This window comes from Salmo trutta, chromosome 23 (assembly GCF_901001165.1).
Source record: "Salmo trutta chromosome 23, fSalTru1.1, whole genome shotgun sequence".
Classification (NCBI taxonomy): Eukaryota; Metazoa; Chordata; class Actinopteri; order Salmoniformes; family Salmonidae; genus Salmo; species Salmo trutta.
In genome coordinates this window covers 4,317,280-4,329,493 of record NC_042979.1, presented here as the reverse complement: position 1 = coordinate 4,329,493, position 12,214 = coordinate 4,317,280, and the positions used below count along the sequence as shown (strand labels likewise).

At 42.3% G+C, this 12,214-nt stretch overlaps 1 protein-coding gene across 1 annotated transcript in view; it reads left to right on the top strand.

Annotated features, from left to right (window-relative positions):
- The window catches only part of LOC115159117 (RAB6A-GEF complex partner protein 1), a 68,244-nt gene that overhangs the window by 20,075 nt on the left and 35,955 nt on the right, over nt 1-12,214 (top strand). The window contains exon 2 of the mRNA XM_029708546.1: nt 6,025-6,132. Within this exon, the coding sequence (XP_029564406.1) occupies nt 6,025-6,132 (108 nt within the window). The remainder of the gene's footprint in view (nt 1-6,024; nt 6,133-12,214) is intronic.

Sequence of the window (12,214 nt, the reverse complement as noted above, 5' to 3'; positions counted from 1 at the left end):
TCAGATTACTGTTGGACTGAGTTGCGTGTCCAATAGCATGCGGTCTCAACTGATAAAATAGTAACTTTCTGAGCACTTTTACCATGGGCAAATACAGTGCCTACAGAAAGTATTTAGGCACCTTGACTTTTTCAACATTTTGTTATGTTAAAACCTTATTCTAAAATGGATTAAATTGTTTTTATCCCTCATCAATCTACACACAATACCCCATAATAACAAAGAAAAAACAAATGTTTGCTAATTTATTAAAAAATAAAAAACTGATAACATTTACATAAGTATTCAGACCCTTTACTCAGTATTTTGTTGAAGCACCTTTGGCAGCGATTACAGCATTGAGTCTTCTTGGATATGATGCTACATGCTTTGCACACCTGTATTTGGGAGTTCTTCTCTGCAGATCCTCTCAAGCTCAATCAGGTTAGATGGGGAGCGTTGCTGCACAGCTATTGTCAGATCTCTCCAGAGATGTTCGATCGGGTTCAAGTCCAGGATCTGGCTGGGCCACTCAAGGCTGTGTGCTTGTCCTGTCGGAAGGTGAACCTTAACCTGCTCCAGAGCGCTCAGGACCTCAGACTGGTTTTTTCTTCAATGATCTCTCTGTACTTTGATACGTTCAACTTTCCCCATCAATCCTGACTAGTCTCCCAGTCCCTGCCACTGAAAAACATCCCCACAGCATGATGCTGCCACCCAGGCTTCACCGTAGGGATGGTTCCAGGTTTCCTCCAGATGTGACGCTTGGCATTCAGGCCAAAGAATTTAATCTTAGTTTCATCAGACCAGAGAATCTTGTCCTTTAGGTGCATTTTGGCAAATTCCAAGTGGGCTGTCATGTGCCTTTTTACCGAGGAGTGGCTTCCGTCTGGTCACTCTACCATAAATGCCTGATTGGTGAAATGCTGCAGAGATGGTTGTCCTTCTGGAAGGTTCTCCCATCTCCACAGAGGAGCTCTGGAGCTCTGTCAGTGACCATCTGGTTTTTGGTCACCTCCCTGACCAAGGCCCTTCTCCCCCGATTGCTTAGTTTGGCCGGGTGGCCAGCTCTAGGAAGAGTCTTGGTTGTTCCAAACATTTTCCATTTAACAATGGAGGCCACTGTGTTCTTGGACCTTCAATACTGCAGAAATGTTTTGGTACCCTTCCCCAGATCTGTGCCTCGAAACAATCCTGTCTCGGGCTCTATGGACAATTCCTTTGACCTCATGGCTTGGTTTTTGCTCTGACGTGCACTGTCAATTATGGGACCTTATATAGACAGGTGTGTGCCTTTCCAAATTATGTCCAATCAATTGAATTTACCACATGTGGACTCCAATGAAGTTGTAGAAACATGAAATTCAAGTTCCATAGCAAAGTGGCTGAATACTTACGTAAATAAGGTATTTCTGTTTTGTTTGTTTTTTATTTTAAAAAAAAATACATTTTCGCTTTGTCATTATGAGGTATTGTGTGTAGATTGCTGAGGAATCTATTTCATTGTATCCATTTTAGAATAAGGTTGTAACAAAAGGTGTAAAAAGTCAAGGGGTTTGAATACTTTCCGTAGTGCGAAAAGTGCAAATCAATCCCAGAACAACAGCAAAGGACCTTGTGAATATGCTGGAGGAAACGGGTACAAAAGTATTTATATCCACAGTAAAACGAGTCCTATATCTACATAACCTGAACGGCCGCTCAGCAAGGAAGAAGCCACTGCTCCAAAACCGCCATAAAAAAGCCAGACTACGCTTTGCAACTGCACATGGGGACAAAGATCGTAATTTTTGGCGAAATGTCCTCTGGTCTGATGAAACAAAAATAGAACTGTTTGGCCATAATGACCATCGTTATGTCTGGAGGAAAAAGGGGGAGGCTTGCAAGCCGAAGGACACTATCCCAACCGTGCAGCACGGGAGTGGCAGCATCATGTTGTGGGGGTGCTTTTCATTCATGCTTTGAGACCAGAATTGGGTAGGCTTAGTCTGACTTGTTCAAACTTCAACCAGGTATATGTTTGTTTGTCAGATATGACCTATCCTTCCTGCCATCGGTAATAGAACATTGACTGTATGTGATCACAGAAACATGTATGTAGCCAGCACATGGAGACTTGCAAGATGTTCAGACTGATATCTGTAAATGGAGAGACCTGGCACTCGGCATTAATGTTACCGGATGCAACTTTTACTTGTAATGTATTTTTTTTATTATTGAATTACATGGTATCAGTCAATATGGGGAGGGAGAAACCTTGTGTAGCACCAGGATTAGGGAACTGCTGTTGTATACGGGACACCATACAGGAAGGTATGACCTTTGCCAAGGTAGCCCAGTTACCACCAGACAAAATGAAGATATGCGCAGTATCTGTATCAGCTTGGAATGGAAGGTGGACATTGTTATATTAGCATAACATCGATTCTATGGTATTATGTAAAGGGTTGTTTATTCTACATGGACCTGTGACTACATTTGAAAGTTATCAAAACACTTAGTTTAGAATATCTACATATATTCAACAATTGCATTCTTATGCTACTCTGTAGGCTACTTACCTACTCAAAGCTTCCTCTGGCATCTCACCATACATCTGCCTGTAGTTATTGAACTCAACCTGCAGGAGATTTGCTTGTTGTGATTGAGTGGTGGGGAAACAGCTTCGGGCAAGGTTCTGACAGATGGGAGTATCTCGGTAGTGAGGACACGCCCAAGAAACACCCATATCAAACTACAACCCCAAGCCAACTCACTTTTGGCTTCTGTCATGGCCTGCCAGCATTTCTTGAGGAGCAAGCCAAAAAAGGAGTCCAAATCAGCCGGTGCAGTTCCTCTTTAATGGCGTGATATGCGGAAACCGCTCCCCCAGTTCCTGGTTGTTAAAATTCTAATAGTTTACCTTATTTCAGTTTGTGACAAAACAAGCAAGGTGTAGTGTAGAGAATTATTGTACCATCTAAACATCCGTGAAATATATTTTCAATAACCAAAAATATTGTATTTTCAGCTGTTTTTGAAGCTGGTGTACAAAACCGAAAGTAAAATATGCAAAAGCAAAACTTAAAATTGGGACGCACAGAAATATCCTACATAGAAAAGGTCTACTGCTTCTTAGACTTGCTTTCATTGAGAATGACAGATCTATAACTCACATTTCTATGTGTATTTGGTCGGGTCGCCCAAAAAGTTACATATTGTAAAATGTGTTCGCATATAAAAATGGGTTTTTACTGTAATTCTGTAACCAAACTGCACAGTTCATCCAGTAAATGTGTTTTGTGAAATTCTGTGTAAATTGTTATAAGTAGTCCATTACTGTGGAATTGCCCTTCCCCATAGTCGAATGAGCTGTCTCTGCATTCAGGTTGGAAGTTTTCGCAAATCATTGCTAACTAACATTAGCTCAATGACAGACTTCCAGTCATTGCGCTAGCAGTAGATCTTAATTGCACTAACGCCAGTTACCAACTTCCTTCAAACTGCACACAGATATATATCCACGAGTTAATCTGGCTCTGGGGAAGTAGATAAAGGGCTTCATTGGCAAATCCCAAAGTATCCCTTTAAAGACAAACTTTACTAAGCATCTTGAGCTAGTGTCAGAACTCGTTAAGTTCTGCCCTGAGAGGCATGGTATGCATCCCCGCGTTCAGCCAGGGTAAAATGCTGTTTCATAAAGAAAGTACAAATATTTCCCTTTTTTTTTTTTTTCACACCGCCGCCTCGCTATTAAATCTAGTTAAGGAGCAAATCGAAGGCTCTGCAGCCTGAATGGACAATGTTTTATGTGGACAGCAGTAGAGCTGACTCCATTTAGTCGACTGGTCGATTGTTTGGTCAATAGGCTGTTGGTCGACCGAGTTTATATTAGTCTAGCAGTCGAATTCCTTTTTTTTTTCATTTTTTTTTCATGGTGCACAAGACACCTGTCTCATTCGCCCGTCTGTGGTCTAATCCATTGTGGACACCACGAGGATGGCACAGTCCATCACTCTAAGACGTGTGTTACCAAAATTGCATATGGTTATATTATGTAAAAATAATGGTGCAACACTAATAAATACATTTTATAGCGAATGTGCTTTCTCCCGCGATGGATACGGTCGCCGTCCACAGCTCTGAAACAAAATCTTCAGTGCGTCCCCCATGTTGCTATGTCCATAATGGCATGGTGGGATTGAGAACAAAGCGGCGGAGGCAGCGGCAGCAGCAGCTGAGACGAGGACACAGCCATTGTCTTAGCCTAATTGTCCACGAAAATTGAGGAGAGGAAACCCCAACTTAATTAGGTCTATAATCAATAGCCTAACTGTTAAATGTGCCCGGCTTTCTAAATCATCCATATACATCTACAGAAATAAGACAGATCTTGATTCTGTTGCCTGTTTGAGTGTTTGTTTAATAGCCTACTTATTCCGTGAGCACCAAACCTCATGCAATGGCCAAATGTCAGATATAGCAATTTCACAGATTCAGTTGTTTTTAATCTTTGCTATGCTGTAATAAAGGCTTCTTTTTTTTTTTTTACAGACTGGTATTACTTTGAATTTATTTAGTGTTCCAAACAGGCAGAACATTTTTATTGTAATCTAACAGCACCTGTTTGTCACACATAATATGCACGCAGCTCTTGCTCCTATACCCTCCATTTTCTTGATGTCCTTATTGTTATTACAATTATTATTATGATCATAATAATGTAATTATCATTAGTACCCTTGTATAACCACCATTGCGCTGTAAGCCTAAGAGCGCATCCTGTTTAGTCTTAATATTGTAACTTACTTAGGCCTATATTTCAATATACAGGCTACTGTATCAATTATTCGTTCATGCCATCACACAGCGTAAGAGGCATTCATGCTTTGAAATCAAGCATTTTAGTTTTAAAATTAAATAACTAACTTTTAATTAGCCTAAACAATAAATAGACCACAATTCACGAATGCATGCAACTTTTTTTTAGTCTGCTGTAATAAAGGCTTTACACATCTTATTTTGTTAGAACAGATTCTCTGGAACACTTATTTAGTGTGTACACTGTTCTAAATGGTCAGAAAAAGTAATCTAACAGCAACACATACTACTCATATAACGCTTGCTCCTATACCCTCCTTATCTCCAGTAGCTTCCACAACTAAGTCAGTCTTCCACAGATCGGAGTTCCCCTTTCCCTTCTGAGCAACCGATAAACATTAGCCTGTTTTTAGTTTCTTTTTCACGCCCTCCACATCCGTTTTGCTGTCACGTGTTACTGTGTTCGTAGTTTGTTATAACCAATTTATTGACGTGATTATGATAGACTATTGGTCACATTCATGCGACGCTTACATGTTTCGGGTAAGGAGAGCTAGGGTTGAGGGGAATAGGGAATGTTTTTCCTAAGCAAATTTAGGGATTTCGGGAGGAGAACTTTTCAGTCAAACAAGTAAGAAACACTTTCTGTGCTGTGGTGCCTTTATCATGAAGTAGGGAGGAGAGCAAGAACGTGCGTCAGTCACACAGGCACTCGCTGTCCTTTTTCTATTTTTAACACAGTGTGACCATTGGGTCATTTGAGTCATTTTGTGTCTTAATTATTTAATCAAACTGTGTGCTTAAAGCATCAGCCAAGCTCAGTGCATATGTAGAGTATTTTATTCGAACATAAAGGGTGTGTGTCTATATATGGAAAAATGTGTTTTAAACAGTTCGACCTGTCGATTTAAACAGGGACGACTCTCGGTCGACCAAGATTTTTTTGCTGTTGTTGGGGACTGCCCTAGACAGCAGTGTATTACTGGCTGGCCACGTCAAGCCCAGACTATAGTGGAGACCCATAAAGCCCACTAGTGGCTGCCCAGGCTAATGTTACTTGTGATGTACGCCACATAGTGTGATATTTCAGGGGTTGTACTATTTTGTGCAAGTTTCCGGCAACCATGTTGCCTGCATTCTTCAGAGCCTGCTTCATGGGACACTGACTACTTCTAAAGTATCCTAGGATAATCTCACAAACAGTCTCTCTGTCTCTCACGCTCTGTTTTTCTCTGTCTCTTTCAGCCCAGTGTTCTGATAGTGAGCTACGTCGAGTCAGTGAAGGCAGCAGCCCAGTTTGGCTTCTATCAGCAGGCCGAATGGAAGCCGGACGATTCCATGATAGCAGTGGCGGTGAGTAATGCAACTTCTCTCATCTTAGTAATAGTCTCCTCCCCTCTCTCTTGCTCACACGTCCCTTTTGCCGGCCCCCATCATTTGTGTTGTGTGTGTGGTTTGGCCCCCAACGAAGGGTTCATTGGGTTCAGTTGGGTCATTAGTGTGTGTTCACATCCCTTCAACCCAAACGCCCGCTCACTTCCCCTGCAGTGAAATTCCAGGGGGAATTTCAGCTCCACCGCGCCAAGTCCACTTAGAACCTTTTCACACTGCTGAGATGAGCAGTGCTTTACGTGTTCGCCACAGTTGCTGTAACCGTGCTGGAAACGATCATGTGAAAAAGAAAATATCTGAGCCAGTACAGCAGGATAGTGTAGAAAGGGTCAAACTGAGAGAGCGAGGCTCAGACCTTCAGTCAGTCTTGCTTGTGAGCCCATCTCCCTAGCCTTGAGACTGCCTGTCTGAACAGAGCTGCCTATAAGGCCTACTATAGCGTCAGTGGCGATAACAATCATTGCCTATTGCTCAGAGAGGGTTGCAAGTCACAACAGTGTTGTTATTGCCTAGCCAGGCTCTGACCTTCTGCCTGCAGGCGCAACTAACAGCTTGTGTGCCGTATTAGCTAGTAGCTATAGTAGGTGGGGATTAAAGGATCCAGAAACCGCAGCTATTCTGAGAGGCTGTGGAGACGCACACACAGAGTGTGTAGGATAGGATTCCAGCTGTTTTCATGTAAACCTTCTCTCTGACTCTGTCCCCTATGTGTTTCTTTCATATCATTATGATGACTGAAGCTCTGGATTTATTTGGCAGTTCTAACAGAGCAGAATAGTGAACAAAGTGGCTGGCCCGGTGCAAATGGGAGCCCAGTTCAGGTCATTCTGTTCTTCCTATTGGCTCTGGCCTGTCAAGCTGACCTTCCTACTGGGGCATGTATTTGTATATGCCCGGTTCAGACGAGGGCACTGGCAGACACACAGGAAGGTACTGCAGTCAAGGGTCACAAGGCCTATTGGGCCATTACTCATAAAGGTATTTTTAATGTGGTTAAGTCTAATCTTGTCTCGCTCAACGCTGCCAGGATGAGAGCAAAGCTTATTGGGGGAATATAAAAAGCAACTTTTTGTTTTGGTTCTTTTTTTGTGCCTGAGGCATGTTTGCATATTTGTTTGATTTTTATGATGGATTACTGTGAATATTTAAAATGATCAGCCAAATGTGGTTGTGAAATTGTATTAAGATTTTAAGGCGAAAATAAGTTACAAATTGCCTCTAAGGATCACTCTCTTGATACTTCCTTGGCCAAAATGTGAATCCCCCCCCCCCAACAGGGAAATTAGATAACCACGACTAATGTTATTTTTGATATATATTTTGTTCTTTGCATATTACATTTTCGGACCTCATTAAAGTCTTTCAAAGCTAAGTTTGTAATCATAAGGCTTGAACAAGAATTCGGTTCTTATTCATTTAGTCAGCTGAACTTCTTACCAATTTACTTTTAGTTCTACTGCTGAAAACTCACATCTTGGTTGTTGAGGGAAACCGGTCATAGCGCAGAACACTCATGGCGCAGATCTAGGTGTGCTGCTCACCGGGGTGGTTTATTCTGTCCCTTTGTTTCCATTGTTGCTCAGCTTCTAGTTCCATCACAGCTACGTTATTTACTTTGTAGTAGGTAAGCCTAGACACTGTCGCTGAATGAATGACCTTAACAGAACGGAATGTCCTTGTTTCCTATGAAACATTTTAAAAGATATGTTACGTAAGGACAAAAATACTTAATACATCTGTTCAAATACCAATGTGAGAACCTTTTTTATGTTGTCCTCACTCAGTCTAGGACATACTCCAGAGACCCGGACTGTGACGGCTGTTGTTTTTGTATGCCAGTGACACCGGCTGACCCTGGTCGATCTGTTGATCGGCACAGCGGCTTTAAGAAAGGAACTGGAGCTCTGAGTTTCCGTTCAGGCTGTCGTCAAGGCAACGGGCGTCTGGAGTTTCACAAGTGGCGCGTATGTTTAAGGTCGGCATGGGGGACCTGCGTTGGTACATGTCACTCACACAGTCACAACAAAACTGCCAGGGAGGGGGGGGGGGGGGGTTGGAGGAATGTTCTTGGCCTTGCCCCCGCTCAGTCTGCCTTTGCATCCCAAATGGCACTCGACTCCCTATCTAGTGCACTACTTTTGACCTAAGCCCGGGCTCTGGTCAAAAGGAGTGCACTATGTAGGGAATAGAGTGCCATTTAGGGCTTTTAGGACACAGCCTGTCTGCTTGCTATCTTGTTTACTCACCCCTTGCTCTGAGACGACGACTACCACATGGTCAGTTATTGAGATGTTTTTATTTGTGATGGAATATTAGTTACACAGCATCCTAATTGCAGCTAATCCTCTAAATCCCCAGTGTGACCGCAAATGTGTGTGTTACTGACTGGAGCTTAATTACACCAAGACGGTCTGGCCAGAACTAACTTCCACTCTAACATAATTGCCTCAGACAGATGGTTTCAATTCAGGCAGAAATGAAAGATGGAAGTAGCTGATGTGGTTGAATTCCTTCTGACGTTTGATTTCTGACTGCAGTGACTTTTGGCCTCGCATTGAGTAAGTGACAGAAGTCGCGAGTAGACTCAAGTCCCCACCTAAACTCTGGTGCTGAGCTACAGGGCTGCATTCTTGGAGACAGGAGTGTGTATGAAAGCACACAGGCAGTAGACTCAAGTCCCCACCTAAACTCTGGTGCTGAGCTACAGGGCTGCATTCTTGGAGACAGGAGTGTGTATGAAAGCACACAGGCAGTATACTCAAGTCCCCACTTGACCCTCTGGTCATGGGCTGGGGGCTTAAAGACAGGAGCATGTGTGTGAAGCTATGAAGCTTTTAGGTAACTGACCCAGTCCCCCCCTCTGTTGCTATTTTTAACCTCTGCATCTGCTCCTTCTGTTGTGTTTGGCTCGTTGGGCCTGATGGTTTTCGCACATTCATAGCGTTCATCGATGAGGGATCTGGCTCTTGTGGAAGTTGAAACGGACAGTCCTGGCCAGGAGGACATATTAGTTAGAGGCTCTCTCGTAAAAGCCTCCACCTTCCTGGTAGTGAAAATATTTAGACGCTCCGACTGAACATTCCGTTTCAGTTTGGATGAGAGAAAGTTTCCTTGGGTTGGCTTGGCGTTGGTTTCACCTGACTCTCCTGTCTGTATATTGCGAGTCCATGACCCTGAATCACACTCTGTTGCAGATGCATTCACAGTATCTTGTCTTCAAGGTTGGACATTGTTTTGGGACAAACAGACCATCGCTGAACCTTTGTTTGAGTCAAGCGAGTAAGGCGTGATGACCGAAGCTTTGAGACCAGTGAGGCATGAATACCCCAAGCCAAAGGTTATCTAAATACACAGATCCCTGTACATCATAAAATAGATTTTAATGCAGTCTTTATCTACCTAAAATTTCACTCAGAACTTTCAGTGAAAAAGTTCGGACTCCTCGTCCAGAGAATAAACGTCTGCTGAACTGAAGTAAAGTCTTCATGCTCAAGTAATCTCTTTAGTCGCTGTCGATTACTTGCTTTAATACAGTAGATATATTTGATGATCCTTGATTTTCCTCGGCGCGTTTCTGCTTTCTTGACAGCTGAATTATTTTCCTCGTGGTCGTGACCTTGCAAATCTTATTCCCCCTCCCCCAACCCTGAGGTAAAGTTCAGGATGAAAACATCCAAAGAGGTGTGTTTTTCAAGCTGAAAAAAATCATCTTGCAGAAAGAATACAGGCCAAATGTTTTTAAATCGTCTCTCTTGCTGTTTCCTCTCTCGCTGTCTTATCTAGAGTAACTAGGCCAATATGAGCGAACTCGAAGCTCTGTTACATAATGAATTCTCAATTTGTTTTTCGACTGTCTCTTGTATTAATTAATTCGGCACAGAAAAGAAGCTGACTCAAACAGATACCGCCAATGCAGTCACTATATCCTAATTGTGTGCAAACTTCTACTTTTTCCTTCAAGCTGTATTGACAGTGAAGACCGAGCTGGCTGGCTGAGCTTTAAAGTACATTTTTTTATCTGTAACATGAGAGATAAAAACAGCTGACTTGATGTTTTGTCTGAAAACCCTGTGCCGTTTACATTCCAGGCGCACAGAGCATGAGAGGGCTGGTCACAACCTCTTATCTCCCACACTCTCTCTCTCTCCCACCCTTCTTCCCTACTCTCCCACTCTCTCTACCCCAGACTGTCTCGCCCAGATCCACCTTCCCTAGTCAGTCTCGGAGGTAGTCCTATACTTTCAGTGAAGTATTTCTGAAGTAGCCTTCAGAAAGTATTCTCACCCCTTGACTTTTTCTGTATTTTGTTATCTTACAACCGGAATTTAAAATGGATTAAATTAAAACATTTTGTCACTAGCCTATGCACAATACCCCATAACGCCAGTGGAATTACGTTTTTAGACATTTTTACAAATGAATAAAAAATGAAAAGCTGAAATGTTTTGACAATAAATATTCAACCCCTTTGTTATGACAAGCCTTTATAAGTTGATGAGTAAAAATGTGCTTAAAAAGTCACGTAAGTTGTATGGACTCACTCTGTGTAGTAATAGTCAGAATTTTTTTTTTTCTACAACTTCCTCGTCTCTGTACCCCACACATTCAATTATTTGTAAGGTCTCTCAGTCGAGCAGTGAATTTTAAACACCGATTCATCCACAAGGAGGTTTTCCAATGCCTCGCAAAGAAGGGCACTTATTGGTAGATAAGAAAACAATAAGTTGACATTTTGATATCTGTTTGAGCATGGTGAAGTCATTAATTACACTTTGGGTGGTGTAGCAATACGCCCAGTCACTACAAAGATACAGGCGTCCTTCCTAACTCAGTTCCCGTAGAGGAAGGAAACCACTCAGGGATTTCACCATGAGGCCAAGGGTGACTTTAAAACAGTTAAGGAGTTCCATGGCTGTGACGGGAGAAAAATTGAGGATGGATCAATAACATGGTAGATACGCCACACGACTAACCTAATTGAGTGACAGTGAAAAGAAGGAACTCTCTACAGGAAAAAAAGGTAATACTGCAAAATGTGGCAAGGAAATTAACTTTTTGTTCAAAGCGTTATGCTTGGGGCAAATCCAAAACAACACATCACTGAGTACTACTCTTCATATTTTCAAGCATAGTGGTGGCTGCATCATGTTATGGATATGCTTGTCATCAGCAAGGACTAAAAATTAAAAAAAAATGTATAAAGCACAAGGCCAAATCTGCACTGGAGTTGCTTACCAAGACATTGAATGTTCCTAAATGGACTAGTTAGTTTTGACTTAAGTCAGCTTGAGAATTAAAAAAAAAGAATAATGCGTAAATATTGTATAATCCAGGTGTGCAAAGCTCTTAGACTTACCCAGAAACACTCACTGCTGCAATTGCCGCCAAAGGTGCTTTTAGATAGTATTGACTCAGTGGTGTCAATACTTATGTAAATGTGATTTTCTGTATTTCATTTTCAATAAATGTACTAACATTTCTAAAAACATGTTTTCATTGTCATTATGGGGTATTGTGTGTAGATGGATGTGTGAGAACCCAAATCTATTTCATCCATTTTGAATTCAGGCTGAATAAGTCAAGGGGTATGAATACTTTCTGAAAGCACTGTAAACCCCTGCTTGTCTGGCCATATCGACAAATTCACCGGACTAGGAACCTTGGTCTTACCTGGGTCTTTTTAGGGAAATAGAAAGTCAGTTGCACAACTGAATGTATTCAAACGAAATGTGTCTTCCGCATTTAACCCAGCCTTGATCAACGTCCACGTCATCGGCGCCGGCGCCGGGGGAGCAGTTGTCGTGATGGTTAACTGCCTTGCTCAAGGGCAGAACGGCAACATTTTTCACCTTGCACACTCGGGGATTCAAACAAGCAACCTTCCGGTTATTGTCCCAATGCTCTAACCGCTTGGCTACCTACCTAATCATCACCGCTTGTCTCTGGCTATTCGTCTAACTATAACGCCCGGTTAAAGTACAGCCATGGTCTGTCTTTTTACCCTGAGGAGTGTTTTTCTCAGAGAAGGGCTGGAAGTAAAACT